The sequence below is a fragment of the Lipophrys pholis genome (assembly GCF_963383615.2).
Source record: "Lipophrys pholis genome assembly, chromosome: 8".
Taxonomy (NCBI): Eukaryota; Metazoa; Chordata; class Actinopteri; order Blenniiformes; family Blenniidae; genus Lipophrys; species Lipophrys pholis.
In genome coordinates this window covers 5514083-5536350 of record NC_137630.1, presented here as the reverse complement: position 1 = coordinate 5536350, position 22268 = coordinate 5514083, and the positions used below count along the sequence as shown (strand labels likewise).

The following is a 22268-nucleotide window of genomic DNA, read 5'->3' as shown; positions in this document are numbered from 1 at the left end:
ACAGCAGGAGCAGCTGGAACAGCAGGCAGGATGGATCTGAGCTCTCATGGTGTTTACAGCAAATTCTGAATGTGGCAGTAGAACTGTAGTCCTGAACCTCTCTGGTCCAGTTCTGGGTGGAGGTTCTATCGTCTCCAACCAGTCCCTCCATCTTTATGTCCCTGAGCTGAAGCTCACTGGAGATCTTCGTCTCTGGAGACTCTGGAGATGGTCGCGTGTTTAGATCCCAGCAGATCAGCAGTTTGTCAAATACTCAAGTCACTTAAATCACATTTCCTTCATCATGGTCATCCTCACTTTGACCTTCAGCAGCTCATCTTCATCACATCCAGTCGTCCACCCAGTTCAGGGTCAATCTCGATATTGTACGAACAAATATTCCACCAGACCTCTGAACATGCTTGTGGTCGCCCACATCAAGACGTTTGTAGCACAAGTAATGATGTAGAACCTCCATGTCGCTCGGTTGGATTCGGATCTTAACAAAATGGAGGAAAATCAACAGTTGAAACTCGTGTTTCTCAAACCTTTCCTGAAGCCTTCTGGCTCTGAGACGGTGTGATTCGTCCTCCCGAAGGACGGGATAGTTTCCATGGAAGAGCGAATTAAATGTCTAAGTTCTAGACTCTCATCACATCAGCTGAAAAACACTTTGCTAAACGGTTAAAGCATGTAAGACAATGGAAGCTCCCTTTGAAATTCAACTGGTCATCACTTTTATTTATCATTGTACATTTGAAGTTGAACATCCTGTAAAAGAAACCAAGAGAAAACTACCAGTAACAAGTTGGTTTTTTTGAGTCATTATGAGCATCATGCTTTTGGCTAAAACGATGACTGGGTTCATCACAGAGAGCGCCACGGACAGCGAAAACGCAACAAATGCAAAGCCGTTTCTTCCTCCTGTATTTACACCGGAGAAGCCTCCGTCATCAGACGTGACACACGCGTGACTCGGGCCTCTCGTGAGTCTGTAAAAAAAATCTCCCCGGCGTGTGCTCGCTCTTCAGCAGCAGGAGAGACGCGTCTGGAGGAACTCTGGGATGAAACGGATCGTCCAAGGGCGGCGCTCTCAATCCAAGACGGGGGATCCCAGGAATGGCGGTCCACTCGTTCGTAATCCCCGGAGGGTCTTTTCCCCCCCCCCGCGCTACGCCGATCGGGAGCACGTGGATTCAGGCTGGCGTTGTGGAGACGGCGATGAAGGAGCGAGAGGACACAGGAGGACGAGGATTCTTTCACTCATTCCTGGAGAATCAGGATCCGCCGGGGCGAACCCTCTGTGCAAAAACACCTGGAACCGCATCGAGTGACGCCAAAAAACCACTTTTCAGCACAAATAGGACTGCGTTGAATATTTACATGGAGGTCTGAGAGCGCACTGCATGCTGGGAGCGTTCGTCTTCAAATACTGAACGTTACGGTTACGACCGCTCTGACGCCGACGGTACGGTCCGCCAGGCTTCGCTTTAGCACTTTCCTCCACCTAAGAGCCCTTTTCAACAAGAGTTAGAGGAGAAGATTGATACCACACCTGATAAATCCATCAACTCAAAGTCACGCCTGACAGCTAGTTAGCTTAGCACGAAAGGTTTGGTTGACTTGGAATGAACGCGGAGAACAGAAGTTACAACTAGCGCGGGGCTAAACCGAGCATTAAGTTTAGATATGCAAATCGCCGTGGTGTCAGTACGTACGGTTGGCAGCTACTTAGCTTAGCACAAAAAGCACAAGCAGCGAGCGCAAAACCATTTCCTGTCTGAGCATGAAGTTTAAAACTAACGAGTGCAGCTTGATTTTACATAAAGTACAAGTAACGGCGTGATGAGATACACCCGCAAGATTCAGAGCAGCAAGCTAGCCTAGCTTAGCATAAATGATGTCACACGTTTAAATAAACCAAGAAGTCATTTCAGCTTTGCAGAGCAACGCTAACATAATGAAAGGAGCATCAACTAGCATTCATTAGCATTCTACAAGCCAGCTTGTTGTGATGAGTGAAGCAACTTGTACATTTAACTAAAAACTATTGCAAGACGCTCGTCTTCTATCTGAGCGCAAGACGAGGCTACAACTAGTCAGCACATCCCATAATATTTCATAGGAAGCCACTACTAGCAGCTAGTTAGCACGAAGGCACGAAAATTCATGATAAAGCTACGTGTCGTAGCTGGCTAGCTCGGTTAGCGCACGTCTGGGTGTTTTTTTTTTTTTTTAAAGACGGCTGCTCAAAGGGAGCTAGCTTAGCATAGCCACTCGTATATACATTCATTATGCAGCCGTCGCGAGCGGCTGGTTGCCTCAGTCACCAGACACACTTCAGTTTGTACAATAGATACGAGACTCCGTCTAGTCAGTGGGAACGTGCCGCCATTTTAGATTTCAATTTAGAAAACACAGCTGACCGCCAAAGCACCGCTGAACCACAGACGTGAAGTTAATTCACCATAAAAGCACAACTTTCATACCGACTCAGTAGAACAGTTGGCGGTGCCTTTGGTCAAACAGAATCAGGAAGAAAGTGGGACGTGTTTGATTCTCGTGATAAAGTCCAGGTCTAAGCAAAGCTAATCGGTTTCCCTCTCGGTGGCATCAATCCTGTCGTCGACCTCTTGTCATGTACCTGCACCGGCGCCGAGGCCGTTTCTCATCAGAATGACATAAATGATCAACGAGACGCGTCATCGAGGAGGAGCTCTCATAACGAGTCGTGTGTCAGTGTCTTCAATCTGTCGATTAACTGCTTGATTTATGTGAAGCGAGGAGTGGGGGGTATCTGTGATCAACGGGGTCGGTTCTTTAAAATGAGAAAAAGACGAGGCTCCATCCTGACAGTGTGCACTCTCTCGCTTCAGTACTGCATAGTTCAGCAGCTCCAGCGCTGCTAAGGCTACACTGACGGCGGCGGCGGGGGCTCTGCGATGGCTGTCCTGTATCTGTAGCGTGTAAAACAGCGGCGCTGTGTGGGAGCGAGAAGCTCATGATGACAGGGAACGTTAAAGTAGAGTAAAAAATAATAGAACATTTAATTTAACCTTCTTTCTTTCTCCTGGTGATACAATGTAGAACTCCCCCGAAACCATTCCCATCCGCATCAGGTCCAGACAACTCACCAACCACAACCACAGTCAGACTCCCCGGTCCTTCCCTCATCCAACACCGAGTCACAGCAGAGAAGAGACGAGCGACGACAGAAAGAAAAAGAAAGAAAAAGGAAAAAACAAAACCAAAAGTGTTCTCCGGGAGACGATCCGGAGGACGACGACACAGAGCTGGAAAACGTGCAGAAAGCTTTGGCCCGCTGTGTTTGTGTGCAGGGTGACGAGGTGGAGGACGGCCGCCTCCGAGTCTCTGGCGGGAACAAAAAGTGGAGGAGGAGGAGGAGCCACCTTCCTGTCCTCCACCGGGTGGCGCTCTCACATAACGCACCCTCGCTCCCTCTGCACGCAGGTCAGTGTTTGTTGGACATGGATAAAAAATACACAGTTTAAAAATAAAGAACAGAACAAAAAGTGAAGAAGGAGAGAGGAGGAGGAGGAGGAGGAGGAGGAGGAGCGGCCGCTCAGTCGATCTTCACCGCCGCGTAGATTTTCCTGATGAACATGTAGGCGGCGTAGAAGCCGATCGTTCCGGTCAGCAGCCAGAAGGAGAGCACCATGAGGGCGGTGTAGCCGAAGTACAGCAGGGAGGGGATGAACTCCACGATGTCCAGCTGAGGGGACACACACACACACACACACACACACACACACACACACACACACACACACACACACACACACACACACACACACACACACACACACACACACACACACACACACACACACACACACACACACACACACACACACACACACACACACACACACACACACACACACACACACACACACAATTACAGCTGATCGATCGGTCAATGAAATCTGAAGAAAGTAATCAATTACACTCCAATATTTCGTCCATACATGGATTCCTGGAGGTTTTTATAATCACTCTTGTAGAATTGTTAGTTCCTCAGGTTTTATTTCAGTGTTCAGTGATGATAACCTTCGCCACAACGAATGCTGGAGCGAAGGTTCTGGTTTTGTCAGTGTGTATTTACTGGTTTGGATGTACGTATGTATGTATCAGTGGTGGCTGGCCACTAGAGGGCGCCAGGGCAACGGTATGCTCTTCAGAACAAACGTTCCAGTTTTACATCAAGAGTGTTCAGTTCCACATAAGGCCGCCTGAGTGGGCGGGACCTCTAAACTAGTGCCATATCAACCTTTAAATTCAAACTTTAATTGACATAGAAAATGGCTACAATCTCAACAGGAAGAGAACTTTAATGAAACTTCCAGCCGCAAAATAACAGTGAAATGTCCAGAAAACTTCTGCCATCGCTGTTGCATTCTGGGTGTTTTTACAAATTGGCTTTGAGGCTAATGCTAGTTTTCATGGCAGCGTCACTGATCTCTCAGCTCGGCTCTCAGGGTTTTGTTTGACACTTGAAATTTTTTTTTTAAATTTGCTTGGAGGTTCTGTGGCCAGATTGGAGCCTCTTGCTGGTTTTGTCCCTCCTGCCTGATATTTCACTACTCTGCATTACATGAATGACTTGGATGTGTTTCATACGGTGTCCAGCGGCTTTAACGAAACAGACTCAGCTGTCTGAAGAAGCCCTTTGTATTTACCTTGTTGACAAAGTAGAAGATGGCGTAAACAAGGACGTAGAAGGCTGAGCCTCCGGACACCAGGAAGGTTCTCCACCACCAGCGATAGTCCTGACAGCGACGGAGAAGACGTGATCACTTCATGTACCCGTTTAAGAAACATTCAGAGCTGAACGGGAGGCGGAGAATCACTCGGCTGACACTGAACTCCTCCGCATGCACACTATGACTGACTAAATATCCAGTCTGGTCACGTCTTCATGCTCGTATAAACTCCCATAACCTCGATCGATCTGTGCATGTGTAGATAATAATCGAGCTTTAGTCACAATCTGAGCGGAAGGAAGCCACGACATGCAGAAGAAAAGGAGACAAATTCATGTTCAATTAGATAAAACGCCTCAACGCAGCTAAAACTAACAGGCAGATCGCAGACCGGGCGCTTTGAGAACAAGTATAAAGTCAATGCAGACAAACTTCCTACAAAAATGGACTGAAACATGGAAATCAATTTATTAAAAATATCTATTTTAAATATCTATTATCTTCTGACCTGTTGGTTAACACCGATCACATTCATGACGGCGTTCAGCTCACCTCTGCACACAGCTGGAAGTAAACCATGACGATGCTGATCTGGGAGCAGGACACCACCAGGATGATGAAGACCAGGAAGAGGAAGCCGAACAGGTAATAAAACTGGTTCTCCCAGATGGCCTGCGGGTGGCGACACTTCCGCATTAATCACATGCTGAATGTACGTCCGGCCAGGCGGTGGAGGCGCTGCTGTGAACTTACACTGAAGATGAAGAACAGCTCGATGAACATGGCGCCAAACGGAAGGATCCCCGCCATCAGGATTCTGCAGAGAAGGAAACAGACTCATGAGTTCAAACTCCCCCAACTGACCTCCCATTCAAAATAACGACTTGATGATAAAAAACAAAACAAAAACAAACAACGTACCCCACGAACTTGTTCATGTACCAGCGCTGCTCTGGGACCTGCCGGGGGATCTGGTTGGTCCGGACCGGGTTGTCGTACGGCTGCTTGCGGAAGCCGAAGTAGTAACCCAGGTAGACCAGGGGCATGGAGATCCCGAACCACATGCAGAGCAGAGCCATCATGGTGGTGAAGGGGACCTGTAGGAGAGGAACCCTCTGCTCAGCTTCTATCGCTTTCCTCCTCTCCGTCGTCTCATACCTTCACTTTGTTCTGCTGCATTCAGACCGAAATTTAGACCTCGTTTATACGACAACGTTTCAAGTAAAAACGCATCAGGGTTTTTTTTTGCGTTTTCAACATCCAAAGCACAACAGACGTTTTCCAATTTCACTTGGAAATGAAAGAATTTTGTCAGAATTAAACTTAAAAGTGTATAATAAAAGATATTTCACCGTTTGGTGCATTTGGTGCTTTTTGCGTGTCTGGGGCGAGTTCAGCAGCTCGTGCGGGATGATGGCGAACACATGAATGTTGGTAGAGGCGCGTCGCCGTCGTAACCAGGGACGTTTTCATTTCTCGAGCAAGTCTAAGTTGTACTGGGTGTACTCACGGCTCCAGAGGAGTGCTCTCCCCAGATGAAGCAGTTCAGGATGAAGCAGATCCCAAACACCACGGCAGGATACAACGTCGCCGTCTGGAAGGAAACGCGGCAGCCTCAGCTTCTCTGTTCCCACAAACTAATGAACTCGAGAGTTAATGGACTCACGTAAAACGCTCCTTTCTTCCACCGCTGGCCCTTCAGGGTGCGGTATAGTCTGCCGGCGAAGTAGCCACCAAACACACTGCGGGAGAGACGTCGAGAGGCAAAAGTCAAAAACGGAAGGGAAATCCTTTTCTTCCTCTCTAAATTGCTAAAAGACATGAAAACTGGAGAAAGTTCATTCATCAACTTAAAACTCAAACATTAAAGTTAAAGCTGAACCCAAATTGTTCACCTCTTAAATACAAATCTAACTTCACAGTAGTGAGGAGTGGGTGGGAAGGGAAAACACACGGTCCCTCGGGTGTAGAAGCCGATTCAATTGTTTCTTCTGTCCTCGACATGCATTACGTGGAGTGAACCTTTTACTTTTCAACCCTTCTGCTTAAACACGCCAAGTGTGTTCATTTGCTGTATTAAAATAAAGTCATTAAATAGATTTAAAAATAAATAAAATAGTGAGGAAAAAAAACCTCTATTCATGCTGAGTGTAAGTGAAAAACAAAAACAAACAAAAAACTATTTTAGTATATTATTGGACAGAACTAAATTGGAGGCTGTATTTAAAAAGTCCAGGAAGCAGAAAAGAGGCACTGTGGAACACCGTACTCTGAAGTGCTCTGTAAGTGACTGGATTTATTTGTCTTTGCCTTTTGCTCCCCGTCCTCTCATCGTCTCTCTTTCTGTCCTCGAACCTCAACTGGAACAGCAGAAAGTCTCCACCTGAGTCTGGTTCTGCAGGATTCTTCCTCGTAAAAGAGTTTTTGTCTTTCCAGTCTTATCTGCTCGCTCGTGTGAGACGGTTTGGTGTTTCTCTGTAAAAGTGCCTTGAAATGACTGTGTTGTATTTGGCGTAGGGGTGGGGAGTGCTCACATTCCAACTGAAACTCAATGATACCAATTTTTTGGCACTTTTTCATGCGTTTATGTGGTTTCAATAATAAAATCTAAAAAGAAATTCAAGTTCACAGATTTATTTCTCAATTTGTAAACTTTAACAAATATATGAAAACAACATCCAACTGTGTGTATCGTAACATATCGGTTGATTCACAAATTTCTTCAACATGAAAACCCTGAACTGCGCAGTTTCTTTCTTAATAAAGCACCAATTAGAACCCAGCTGGTCCTCCTATTCCTTTCTCCTCTGGAGACGTCGTGATGGCAGATCTGAGCCTGTTGGTCATTTTGCACACTTCGGCCTTGAGAAAAATCTTGTGCTCATTAACCAGGAGCTTCCTCAGGTTAGAAGTATTCCTGCTGCTGGCCTTGCACTTCGCCTCACAAACATTGCATCAAGCGAGATCTGCATCGCATTTCAAAAAGTGGAGTCGTACTTTTAAGCGCTTTCTGTCAGCCTTCCGCTGGCTGAACCCACAGCGACTGATGTCATTACGCTCGTGTGCAATGGTGTGTTCAAGTCCGGCTCGGAAAATCTCCTTCTCTTCCACTCCCTCACAGTCACAAGGCTGTGTTTAGGCACCGTACGGTTTGATTTTACGTGAATCGATACTTCTTGAATAGAATTGATGACCGTGTGAGTGGACTCAAACTGCTTGATTTCCATTTCCTTCATGTTTTAAGTTCTGTTTGGTTTCAGATCAGATGGCTCACTGACACATAAACACCAAACGTGACACCTTGATAGTGAAAGGTGGAGTTTTGCTGCATGTTTGAAGAGGGTCCGGGATGAGTTTGTTTAGTTTTATATGACAAACAGAGTCCGAGTGTGTCTGAAAGGTCGGAGACGAGTACAAATCACCCGGACTTCACTCACAGAAAAGGCTTTGTGCTTTTAACAAGCTGATATTAAACCTCAGGAAATGAAAAAAAAAGCCTGAGGACGAAAAAAATGCAACATTAGCGACTTTTCTTTTTTAACCAACATTTAATCACAGTGCTCGTCTGATGGACCTGGTTTGAGAGGTTCTAGCAGGGTACATATCAGGGGTGTAAGTGATACGGCCAGTATGTCTGAGTGAGTATTAAATAATCCTCCCTTCCATCCAGGTGGCAGTAATGAGCCTGGAAGCTGCCATCAATCATAACGGGACCCTCTTAAATGCATTTGTTTTATTCGATCTATTTTTTACTTTTTATAACAGGAGATGGTATTTAGTTTTGCAGTCTGTTCAAAATAAATGAAAAAAAGCTGGTCTCATATATGCCTGACTTTTTGTTGCTTTATTGCGTCGTGCCGAACCCTGACTTGTGTGTATCGTTCCACCCTGAGTACACGTACAGGTTTACCACCAGTAACAGTGGATCCTTATGGAGCGCCAGCACAACGTCCCCGGAGCTCAGCATGTGTCTAAAAGCTGCTGTCGCTTTAAGGTGCTCCCTCCCCGAGACTCATTCTGTTCTCAGTCTCAAACATCCACGAGGAGTTACTGCAGATTACTTTTGGTCAAACCGGTTTCACTGTCAGCTGCTTCTTCAAACACATCATGACATTATGAAATACCAACTACATTGTTACCTATTTATCTTCCTACAAAATAAACATGTTTTTGTAGAAAGGACATAAATTAAACAATCATTTTGTGGATCTTGCGCTTCACTGATATATATCAATATATTATTCTGATTTCTTGTCTGCAGAAAACACTGCAAAGCAAACAAACAGGCCTTAATGGAGACACCTACCCCATGAACATGAACAGGAAGCAGGCAGTGGTCATCAAAGCTCCTCTGCTGGACGGAGACAGCATGCCCAGCATGGCCACAACTGGAAACACACACACACACACACACACACACACACACACACACACACACACACACACACACACACACACACACACACACACACACACACACACACACACACACACACACACACACACACACACACACACACACACACACACACACACACACACCTGGTTTGAAAAGTCTCAGACTGGATTTATTTCTGATTGGATTCATGAACGAGGCGTTTGTTTGAGGACAACTTGCAGAGGGTTGACACGTGGGAGCGCCTCAACAAGTCAAACGTAGAAAAGTCATGTTTTATAAACTTATCAGAGTTTTACCAACTTTGAATGAATAATCAGTGAAAGCGGACTCACAGATGACGATGAGGACCATGCAGAAGAGCTGGATCCCCGAGCCCAGCAGGGAGCTGAGGATCATGGGATACTGGGGGGGTCTGAAGACGTCCCCGTGGACGTTCTTCCAGCCGGACTCCTCCATGGTGTCCTCCTGGTTAAAGAGCAGGACAACACAGTGTGGTGGATACGATACACTGAACAAGGACGTCCACCTGATTCCTGTTTTCCTGAAGTAATGCAGCCGGACTGAAACAGTTCATCGCACACTGTCCACCAGAGGAAACTCATGTCGGTTCTTACAAGGTCGTCCTCTCTGTTGTAGTTAGCGATGTCCTTCCTCAAGGTCCTGATGATGATCATACTCAGAATACCTGGAAAACAAAGTGGGTCAGTCAGCTGATGGAAACAACGTCATGTTTAGATCAAACTACACATCATGTGAAAAAAAAACCGATCACTATAAACTTCATTCACTCCCAGGACTCCGGAAAAAGTCGTTTTCACACCCAAGAAATAAAAGTTTAAATAACAGGCATCAGTTTATGTTGTCCATCAGTATGCTGCTGATGGACAAAGATGAGAGGATGACAATGCTGCCATAAGTAGAAAGATTACTTCTTTTTCCATCAGGTAGCAAAAGTAACTTATTGGCACTAATGAGAGTTGAACCAAGGAGCCTGATGGTTGTTTTTTTACAACTGCGACTCTTCACAGTACCGCAGAGCAGAACTGAACAGCAGGCAGTGGTGCAGTTCATTAAATGGCGGGATGAGCAATAGTTATACATTTTAACTGCAATTAAATGCATAATTCTTATAGATTAATAGCATTTAATTCAAAAGGTATCTTTAGTCTGCAGGATCTGTAATATAAGCAAAAGTGTAACATAACTTGTGTTGTCGTGTCGTGGGTGATTCACTGACAGCAGCTTAGAATGTATTGATGAGGCGGCAAAGAGAAGCACACCAGTGAAAAGAAACTAGATAAAACTAAGAAAACATTTAAAATGGAAGAATTTAGGAGTGGAAACAGGTTGGCCCAACACTCAGGATGTGATTCAGTCAACCCTGATGTTGTGATGACGATGGAGGGCTGAGAAGCAGCTTCATTCACTGGATTTATGGAAATGTCACCTGTCACCAGGAAATACCTGAGAAGTCCAGCATAGTTTCACGCACGCACGCGCGCGCGCACACACACACACACGCCCGTGTCCAGTTACCAAGATTAAACAGACGTGTTTCAATAACATTGAGCTTATAAAGTTAAAAATTAAGTGACGTTTCTGGTTGTTTATAATCAGGGTCTAAAGTCGAGCCATCTTTACGGTTGAGATCTCACAGCACATTAAGAAAAATTTAATAAAATACAGCAATAACGTGCAACAAAGTAAAAGTTGGCAACAATCATTTAGTGTTTTAAGGTGATACTGGACAGTTTCCCTCCAGAGTGAATGACTGTGTCTCTGTGTCTCTAACATCCAAACCACCACATCAAATCTGTTTCTGAGCCTCAAAGCGAGTTCATATGATTCCACTGCTCTGTCCAATCAGCTCAGATCAGCAGGATTCCATCATGGCGATGGAATCGGATAGAAAATCTATAGGAAACTTTATCTCTCGTGTGTGTGTGTGTGTGTGTTGGGGGGGGGGGGGGGGGGGGGGGTGTAGGAGTATAGGAAACTCTAACCCTACTCAGGCATGTATAATTATGAACATGACTTTCTAGAGTCTGTCACATTTGGCCATTTGGTCCCATCACATCCCTTTAGTTCATGTTTCTCTCAGACTAATGTTGCAGTCGCAGCAGGCTGTGTTTGTTCTAACTGGACCAAACACTGGAAACAGTGTGAACACACCCTGTGTGTTAGTCCAGTTAAACCTGCAGGCTTCCTGCAGGCTTGTGAAACGTGTTCTGCCGCCGCACAGAGAAGAGAAAGCTTTCGCAACAATGCAGATGTTCAGGGAATTCCACATGTTTCTGCTGCAAAGTTAAAAAAAGAAAATCTTTCTGAGAAGCTGATCTTTGGGTGCAGAGCCGGGCAGGATGCAGACACACAGCTTCCAATTTACCCGATTCGCTCCAGTTCCACATTTTTTTGTTTTGTTTTGTTTTTTTGAGCTGATATGAATGAGAAACTGTTCTTAACTCTCACTCCACCAACAGCACGAGGACTTAATTTCCAGACATTTCTCTTTAAGGAACTGAAAAGGGTTTTGTTTTCATTGTTTCCACCGCAGCGAGAAGCCTCAGGAGATTTACGGCAATCAAGCTGACGACGTAGAGGAAAAGCACTGAATGTAAATCCACCACACCGCCATCATATGATTGAAGGATATCAACAAATGCTGCTCAGGACCTAGTGACCTTTGGCTAAGCTCCGCCCCCGAACGCAAATGAACCAATGGCATTCAACTACCAACCGCCCCGACATGGAAGAACATTTACGGCTCCTTAGAGAAGCTTTAGAGCTGCAGACACTTTTGTTCTTTTCTGGGCTTTTCAAGTCAGTTAAGACACAGAAATGATCAAACGATGTTCCTGTGGCTCAATATCAACGTGGCTAAGTGTTGTGGCTAGGGCCTGTTGCATTCTGGTCTCTACCCTGACAGCTGCCATGTAAACACCCAGTCAGCTGCGACGGCTTGTCCGAGTCAGCAACAGTAGCTAAGGGGGGGCGGGGAAGCAGAAATCCTCATCTGAAGGAGTGTAGACAGGAAGGCGCTTCGCTGGTGTGTCATCAGGTTCACTGACACAACCTGGAAAAGAGAGACCAGTTCTTGTATGGAGACGCTGGAGTTTTGCTGCGAGCCGACAGAATGTCAGACGTCGGGACCCGAAAATTAGCAAGTGCAGCAAAGCAAAGTTAAGACTTTTGTGTTTTTTTCATGGACCAACTTTTTCTGTTCACCACTCTCCAGCCAAGCAGTTCAGTTCATAATATTGGTTCTGTGACAGACTGGCGACCTGGTGTATCCTGCAGTACGCTGGGATCGACTCCAGCGCCCCACAGCAGAATCAACAGGATAGAAGATGGATGGAAACGTATTGGTTCTGATTCTGAATGTGAAGAGGTACCATTGAAAGGCAGTTTATGAATCAATATTTTTATTTATATAGGAAAGTTTGACTGACACTATTTACTACTTTGCATAAAATAAAGGAAACAAATTTGTTGTTATGAACTACTCTGTCTAATTTTCGATTGTGTATTTATAATCTGGCTTTAATTAGGCAAAAAAATGTTTTAGCAGAATACTTGTTTAATCACTGGCTTCAGCCCGACGAGAGAGTTTTAACATGGAGGGTGAAACTCCGATGTGTTCAGCTCTGCAGGCCACCCCACACGTCCTGAACCTTTTCAAAGCACCACAGACTTTTTTGGGGGTCAAAGAAACGACCCCAGAACTAAAATGTTCCTGTGATGGCTCCTGACACTTTGGGGAAGTTTCTATGGCCTGAATGTAGATTTTAAATGACGGTAGAAACATTTCCAAACGAGATGAGACGAGCGGTTTGACGGACGTACCTGACAGGAAGAAGACCACCACCACGGAGTTGACGATGGAGAACCAGTGAATCTGGACGTCGCTCATGGTCAGGTACGTGTCCCAACGAGACGCCCACTTCACCTCGCTCTCCTGCACACAGGAACGACAAGCCGCCATTCACACACATTTAGACTGTTAACCGTGATGAACGACTGGAAACGCGGGCCTGGAGGTAATAATGACACTACGTACTATAGGATGTGAGCGAGCTGCCATCTGCTTAAAACTCTTTTCATTCACTTTGTGTTTGGATGGAAGGATTTAGTAATTGTTTATGGTGTGACTGCTTGTCAGAAATCCAAACAACCAATCAGCACAAAGAGCAAGTTGCTTCCCAACCCTCAGGTGATGCAGTGAGCAGTGATATAAGTTTTAAAGTCAGTCTGTAAACACTGCTGGGTTTGTTGAGGTCAGAGGAAAGGCCTTACTCGTCACACAGCGAGAACACACTTTTACTTTTCTTAGTTACCATGTTGATCAGTCCCATTCTGACCAAACCGATGGCAAACATATGCTGGATGATGAGTACAAGAGAATAAAGCCCTGGCACTAAAAACAAAGTGTACACAAGACATTAATACACCAGACTCATGTTTTCTGCTCATTTGCCTCAAATGATGTGTCAGAGGGAGGAAATGAAAGCGTTTCGTCATACTGGAGTGTCTGTGTCGGATCACAGGTCCTTCTCTTGTTCTGGGGATTCTAATTTCCAACAAATAAATCCCCAGCATGAATGCTCGGTGGATTTTTGGGGGTTAAAGCTGCACGTCACTCACCTCCCAGTGCACCGAGTAGGTGAAGAGAACCTCGTTCTCCTTGCTTGGGTCGATCTCCTGCGCAGCAGAGCCACTGGCCTCAGGCAAGGTGCACGCTTTATCTTTTTCCACAGCCTTCAGATCTGAGAAGAAAGAAACCCCGGGTATGACAAGGTGTGCATGGTGACTTTCACCTAACCACTTCTAAAGACACATTATTCTTCCCTAACTTCTTGTCAGGTTTAGAGCTGCTGTCATTCGATTTAAGCGCAAAGGCGACTAAATGAGCAAAACACTGAACGTGACGACCCTCAGAAGTTCAGTCTCCTTGCGGCAGGTTTTCTTTTGTTGGTGTTCAACACAGAAATGCTATTAGAGATTTCTCAAATAGTTAAAACACAGACACACACTACACTGTGCTGCTTTTATCCTAACACAGCATTATTGTTCAAAAAGTTACATAAGTGAACACACGTCACAATAGTCTGTAGGTTTTTGTTTCCATCTTTTGCTCCAACGCTGAACCTGCCAGCACAAAGCCAAAAGGACAAGAATGGAGACTTTGGCGGCTCACAGGGATGCGAACATGGCCCAGAGGCCAGAAACATTACCACACCAACCTTCTACTTTCACACTCTGTGGGACGACCTCAAATCGCACCACCCTGTAGTCGTGGATGTCTCCCTCCTCCAGTTTCTCCCGGTGGAAGTAGAGGATGAAGGACAGGTGGTTGTGAAGGTAAAACTACAAGGGAAATGAGAGGGGATCAGAACAACAGTTCACTGTCAGACTTTTCTGTTTAAAACACCAGACAGTGACGCCACAGCACATTAACATATGACCATTAAGTTCCAGGGTGATTTTCTGCAGATTTAAGTTTCACAGCTTCTTCTTTTTTTTTTTTTAAGTTATTAAAGATAGATAATGTGTCTTACTGGTGTAACTTGATACCTGCGTTTAGCTTAACCATGCGCATGTGAGAACAAGTGAGAGGTTTAAACATGACCTAGTCAGTCAGGGATCAGAGCAGACGACAGTGTGCTGCAGGAGAGGTGATTTGCCTGTAAATGTTTCAGCGAACAAACTGCAGCCGCTCACCAGCTCTCATTGTTAAATTAATCTAACGGTCTGAAACCTGAAACCATTTTGACCTCCAACAATCAAATGTTGCTTCGCTGGAGCTGCAAAAACAAAGATAAACCTCTCTCATAAGCTTTTATACGTGGCTTTGTAATGAAACTGTAGTTTATGTTGTGATAGTGGAATGAAAGAAGAAAAGAGGAAGCTCCACTGCACACGAGCTGAAGAGCTGCAGGTGGCGTCCGACCGCAGTGGAAACAAACACTTCCTCTCTCTGTGTCTGAACTAAGCTTAACAGACTGACTCCTGACCTCTGAGTAAAGATTACAGCCTAAAACAATCATAAAGCTTCTGTGTTGTTATAAAAGGAGGACTAGAGGACAGTATTTACCTTATTGTTGTCGACAAAGCCCAGTCTGTAACCATGCTCAAACTGGATATCTTTCACCATGTCCCTCTTCTGCTCCTCCTCTCCTACTGCCTCCCTGTTGGGGTAATACTCTAACCTGGTGGCCACTGGGAGGTTATCGGCGATGCTGGAATGACACAATGAGAGGCCTCTCGGTTAGTTTGAGGTAAAACTGCTGGAAGTTAGGGTGGAGATGAAAGTAGATATCAAAGTTTGAAAAAGAATAAAAATAAAAAACTAGAAATGATGCTCACAGGTGAACGTAATACTCCTCCTGGATTCTCTCAGCCACCAGCTTGCTCTCTTTGATGTTTAGTGTTTTCTTGTTGCACACAATCTCACATTTCTTTTCCTTGTTCATCGCCACGTTGTACGGCGTATTTACAATACGGTCTCCCCGCAACACCTCGCCTACCAGGAGCCAAACACAGCAAAGTTAAACCTCTCCAGCTCTGACGGCTATGAAAGAATCAGGCTGCAGCAGCCCTCCGCTCACCCAGGTTCTCTCCCTTGTAGACCACATCGCCTGGCTTGCAGTACGGTATGGAGTAGTATTCATAAGGCAGCTGAGTGCGGGAGCTGGTGAGCTTCACTGCCTGAAACACAAGAGAAGACGTGGACGAAATGAGACGAGCAAAAGACACAAAGGACAGTGTTTAGCTGTGAAACTCAACCAGCTGGTTTAAAGATGCAGATTTGATGTTTTTGAGCTACTGAATGCAGCGGAATGGGTTTCTTATACTGTAGTTGGTTGTACTTTTTTGTGGTTAAAAAAAAAAGGGGGGGGAATCTCAAAATGTAGCTTGAGCTTCACATCTTTACATCTGATTCATGCACAAGTCAACTAGAAGAAATTACCACTCAGACTCTCAAAATCATTTATTTATACGAGAAACTTCTACTCATTGTGCAGCTCAAATCTTTAACCCAAACTATAAACTCTGCAAGACAAGAAGTTGTTCAAAAACAACAACAAAAAACTTGCTTAACTGTCAAGTCGATTGAAGACATTTTAGTCGTACCTTAATATCTACGGTTTCACCTTCACGAAAATTCTTTGGAGCGACCCCGGGAACGTAGAAGGTCGGGGCCACGGGCAGCGAGGACAACAGCAGCAAGGCCCACCACGTCTCCTGAAACACACACACACACACACACACACACACACACACACACACACACACACACACACACACACACACACACACACACACACACACACACACACACACACACACACACACACACACACACACACACACACACACACACACACACACACACACACACACACACACACAAGAAGAACAAAGTTACTATCTCTGTTCGTCCAGAAGTTATTTCACGATGTGTTTGTGTGTCACTCGCATGTTGCAATTATTCTTCCACGACACTCATCTGTTTCTCCAGTAACGGAGGACTAAGGCATGATGTTGACAGAGAGAGTCGTGTGGCCGTGTGAATGGATTTAAGATTTTAAGCTTCCCGACAATCAATAAGAGCTAAAACTCTTTCTGATCCCAGCCGACCCGCTCTGACCTACAACCTGCCGATCTCGCCGTGATCAAATAAACGCTGCCAGCGTCTCTTTCAAACGAACTCGGAGCCTGCTCGTCCTGCCTTCGCAGCTTATTTGTGAAAGACTCGTAGTGAACTGTAAAGAAGTGAGCAGACATTTCTGATGAAACTAACAATCAATGAGTTGCTGCCGAGGTAGCGATGGCACATATCATCAAAGCCGTCATGCAAACAGACTGTGACACCGTTTATGGTCAAACAGTCACTTCAATACACCGCCACCGAACTTTCAGAATTGTGAGAAAGTAGTTTCCCCAAAGAGTTGGGTATGTGTTTCTTGTATATATACACACAGACTCTGTGACAGTAAATGATTGTAAATGTACACTCTATCATCAAAAGAATGAATCAAAAAGTTATTGTTGTTAATTTACACCAACATCTAAACATATATTTGACAGTTTCATAGAGCAGGATGTTAATAGGTTATACAGATCATCACGTATAGTAAATCACTGTACCGGTAATCTTTTCTGATACTTATGTTTACATTAATATATTTTATGTATTTTCATTATTTTTTACTTCATTTATCTTTACATATTTGTCTGATTTATGTTTTGTTTTGTTTCTATTGTCTATTTGGGAATTTTTTGTTTACTTTTGTACATTTCTTTATTTGGGTGTGTGTGTGTGGGTGTGTGTGTGTGTGCGTGCGTGCGCGCGCGGGGGGGGGGGGGGGGGGGGTGTTAGATGTTATTGTGTTAAGAAAACTTGGTTTGATGTACCTTGAGGAGAATGTATACAATGTTGAAAACTCAATAATAATATGGACAATCTACACCAAAATACAAATGTATGAACATGAAGGCCTGATGCTTACAGGCCAGTTGACAGTCACCGACACTGAAGATTTCTTTACAAAGAGCCTGTTGTGTTATCATTCATCAGCATGTTGACCGTTTGCTGGAGGTCGACAGGTATAATTACACACATATCCGTGTTCGGAGTGCATGGCGTCACTGAACAATACAGACGAACAGCAGATGTCTCTTTGATGTCAGTGGTTAGTTAGTTAATATGGCAGCACATCATAACAGTAGTGGGTGGAGTGTTTATCTAGTATTCCTGCAATGCTGTGATCTGATCACACGTACAGTCATCTACAACTGACTCCTCCATAATGTTAGGTTTCATTCATTCCTTTGCTTTTTTTTTTTAGGGTTGGGGCAAGCTCAAACTCAGATATCAATGTCAACAGAGCACACTAATCACCCAAAGATATTTCCCCAAGGAAACAGTGACTAAGTACAGAAGAACAATATATTTAGTTTGCATGTCCGAAAAGACGTGAGAAGTATGACCTATTAAATCCCACCCCTTCTCAAAAAGACAAACAAACACACACACACATATATATATATATATAAATTATATTTTTTTAGCTTCCACTTATTTGATAATCAATTTATTTAAACATGTTAGAATTATTATATTAAAAATAATTATTCGATGAAACTCTATAAGCAAATTACATATCTTTAAAATACATAGTTATATATATATATATATATATATATATTATAAAATCTATATAATAAAGTATAATCATAATGAAAGGCTATTATTCTAAATATAAGAAATAACTATTGATACATTTATTCTATTACAATAGCCAATATAAATCTGTTTGGTCTTCATCAACACGTGATTTTTTAAAATATCTAAATATACATATACATATACATAAATGAATACATTTTCACATAGTCTATGTTAGAAAGCTCCTGATGTATTGTTAAATGGTCATTATCATGATGAGCTTTTCTTCTTCATCCCTCCAGATTTGTGTATCAAAAAGCAGTACTGATAAGTTACTGCTCCTTATCTGCGTCTGTTGTGTCCTACATTGTGATCATACTCGGGGGGGAGGGCTGCACATATACACCTGGTTCAGAGCCACTAGGAGCAGCCAAACCTGTAGGGGGCAGTGTAACGAGAAGCATGAAGCCATGGTAGTCAATCACAATCCTGGAAAAAAACCACGAAGTCACAACTTGTGACGTGATTCTCCGCCTTCCCCTTTCGATGCAACCGGAGACACAGGGTACATCTGAATAGTCCCCCCTCTCTCTTTTCCTAACTATATTCCTTTAGAACCCCCTTTAGCCAAGGAAACACTGATGCATCCTTTACCAAAGGAGGCAAGCTCATGCTGCCCCACAATTCCTTGCAGCGACAACATTTAAAGGGACCCGCTCATTTGAGCGTTCAGGGAAACTCACAATAATTCAACGCAGATCATGTTAAGTTACAAACTTAATTCCCAACTATGAATGTTATGCAGATGTTGTAATACGAACACAGTAAACTTTTTGTGCAGTCTATTTTCAGTTTGATTGGTTATTTATTCACCTGCAGCCTCTTTTCCCTTGATTTCCATTCAGATTTTGTGATATTTGAGATGATATCAGTGGTTACAGGCACAGGGGAAAGTGTTATAAATGTGCTTTTTGTAGTCCATTTTCGGAAATTTGTAGTTTTTTTTTACCACAACTGACGTCATCAACCTTTGCTGCCGTCGGATTATGACATCACCCAGAGAAAGTGCTTTCCGACGGTCACAATATGATCGCCTTTCCCTAACGCCTTTAGGAAGCCTCATAACACCTTTCCTTAACCCTGTGGCGTCATCCAAGGGTTTAAAGAAAAGTAGATAGAATAGGAGAAAGGAGGGACTATTCAGATGGACCACAGAGTTTTTCAAAATCTCCACTGTGGCAGGAGCTTTTAGGTATCATTGTTTGTGGCGAGCTCAGTTGGTAGAGCATGAGACTCACAATCTCAGGGTAGTGGGTTCGTGTCCCACGTCGGGCGCCACCTTCCCGTGGGCTCACCACCTGCAGGAAGGTTCTTAAATGGTGCATTGTGATCTGGGTGACAGTGCTCAGACTGTCACCCCCGCGACCCGGAAACGGATAAGCGGAAGAAAATGAATGAATGAATGAATGAATGAATGTTTGTGGCGACTCGTAGCTGCGTTTATGTGTATATGCAAGGCCCACATGCAGAGAAATGTCCTCGTTTTTTAAATACTCTGGCACATTTAAACCTGGCCTTAAACATAATGATCAGAGTCTAATCAAGGACAAGGTTCTTTGGTGTTTCAGTTTCAAAAGAATTTTCATTAATCCAACAAATCCAGCTTCAACACTTTCAGGTAAAGCTGGATGTGGGAAAATCACAGTGCAAAGCATGATGAGATTGACCTGCTATCGAATAGGATGATATTCCCAGTGATTATAAACTCAAATCAATCTGGTCTTTCTTCAGTCTTCATGTACATGAAGTCTTTATTAAGTCTTCATGTACATGAGACAATTTGTTCTCTTTACGCTATTAACGTGAAGAAAATGGAGAGAACCCGACATTCTAGTGGACTGATGACGCATCGGATGCTATCAGGGGAGAGTCTCAACTATAAAACTACTAATATGGAGATAAAACTCAAATACGTCTCAAATAATACCACTACGGGTCCACCATGTTTGTTTACAAGTGGATGAGCAGAAAGGAGGGGGAGAGATATGCGCATGCGCTGTAAGAGCAATCACAGCCTCCGGCAGTCTCTGCAGGAGGGAATAGCGACTGTGAAAAAATCTTTCCACCTTGGGAGCCGGATTAAAAACTTAACGGATACAGTGGATCCGCACACCGGTGTAGTGTAAACGGACACCCCAAAAGTGAAGAAAGTTTTGTGGATAACTTCGTTGTCGTGTAAACGGGACCTGAATCTTCGTTACAGTGCACAAAAGAACACATGTTGCTGAAAAATGTTTTGAATGTCTTTTTTGGTCAACCCACGGGCTGGTACGACCCAAAAGATGTGTTTGATACACATGCTGAGAACGTTTTAGGATGATTTATGTTGGGCACTTTGTTAGAGCGTTGTGCTTTTTGTGATTATTTACTTGAAGCATTGCGTTTCAGCTGTGGGTGTTTTAGAGGGCTTAAGAAATAAAATTAATTTGAAGAGAGCACACAATGCACAGGAATTAATATGATTATTTAAAGTCTACCTTGAAATGATTACGAGACATGTCTTTGGCTTGATATTGAGTCTTTTTGGTGTTCATGTTGTCTCCTTTTGTGCACACCAACCACAGAATCGAGACACTTTTAACCCATTTTTGGGTTCAAAGTGTGAACTTCGATGTAATCAACTCATTGTGAGACAAACCTGCCTCTGCAAGTACTAAGTAACCTGATCCTGGTTGCATTATTGATCAGTCTACTCTCTCCTTTCCTCTGAGTAATTGTGACAGCCTAACTTGTTTATCTCTTCCGGTTCCTATAAAGAATTACATATTTGATAGGTTAATTAGATGATGATTAAAGCAGGAGCACCAATAGAGTCAATGAAATCCGGGCCCTTTTGGTAAGTGGTTTAATGTTGGTATTCACGCCACTAATCATATAATTGATACTGGACATAATAAAAGTGATGATTCAGTACAAAGCCACTACATTGACACCAGGTGTGTGTAACGTGGTGGTGAACAAGAGCCGGAAGTTATCGATCATGGCTCTCAGTATGAACTCCAATAGTGATCTTCTGCGGGGAAATAAACGATAAAGAACCTGGTAAATGTCCCCCGAGGGACTCGGATATATCCGATCCCGTGTTGTCACCCTCACATCTTCACGGGACCGGGTAACACCCTCGATCTGGCTCTCACACAGCCGGCTAACAGCTAAAGTTACATCCGCGGTCTCCCCCCGCGTTGTTCAGGGTGACAGCCCAACAGCTGGGGCGCGACGGCTTCCCGAGTTCCAACGGCATCGCTTCAAAACAGGAGGTAAAAGCCAAAGCCGTCCCGCGGAGCCGCCGCTCACACGGACGGCTCCTCCGACCACAGCAGCCCGGAGGAACAGCCGCTAACTGCGTTAGCATGCTAACTCATTTAGCAGGAGCGTCAACAGTCCCAAAGCAGCGCGGCATGACCCGGTTCAGACCACCGGGCAGCTCCGGAACTGACCCGGACCCGCACTCCGCCGCCTTTACACCGCACTGCGTGACTCACTCCGCACACAAAGAAAGACAAATGTGGAGTTTGAGGGGAAAAGATTTCGCTTTCCACTTACCTTAGCCGCGGCCGCCATTTTGAATACGTGTCATTGGTGACGTTCAGGAAGTGACGTGACATTTTGGGACATAAACTTTGTTTTTAATTAGATGTATGCTGAAGTGATTTGTAGGGGTTATTTAGTAATTTTTTGTAGATTTGTGTATATTTAGGGTCCGAGCAAAAACTGGCTCTATTGGAATACAAATAATTATTATACTTTTTTTTCTTTTCCATGCCTAACTGCTGCATTATATATATATAATTAGAGAAATTAAGTCCCTGAGGCTGCAACACCTTAGCAAGAGACATTGCTAAAACTGCCATGAACACCAAGAAACTTTCCAAACAAGTCAGGAACAAAGTTGTTGAAAAGTACAAGTCAGGGCTGTGTTCTAAAAAAAATTATAAAA

General features: G+C 44.1%; 1 protein-coding gene across 2 annotated transcripts; it reads right to left on the bottom strand.

Annotated features, from left to right (window-relative positions):
• Nucleotides 1-695: 695 nt before the first annotated feature.
• On the bottom strand, nt 696-21926 carry tm9sf4 (transmembrane 9 superfamily protein member 4). Of its 2 annotated transcripts, XR_013935525.1 has the most exons (19): nt 21875-21912; nt 16234-16344; nt 15708-15807; nt 15466-15622; nt 15194-15338; nt 14343-14466; nt 13744-13865; nt 12946-13057; nt 9717-9787; nt 9435-9567; nt 9010-9091; nt 6370-6445; nt 6214-6297; nt 5625-5800; nt 5457-5520; nt 5256-5375; nt 4680-4769; nt 3114-3712; nt 696-1294 (listed from the first exon to the last, which is right to left on the bottom strand). XR_013935525.1 is itself a non-coding variant. In XM_080468942.1 (18 exons), the coding sequence occupies exons 1-18, from the start codon at nt 21890-21892 to the stop codon at nt 3563-3565; spliced, it is 1935 nt and encodes a 644-aa protein (XP_080325068.1). In that variant the 5' UTR covers nt 21893-21926; the 3' UTR covers nt 696-3562. The 2 variants fall into 2 exon arrangements, 1 of the variants encoding a protein (XP_080325068.1); XM_080468942.1 differs by having other exon boundaries at nt 696-3712; nt 21875-21926.
• Nucleotides 21927-22268: the final 342 nt, after the last annotated feature.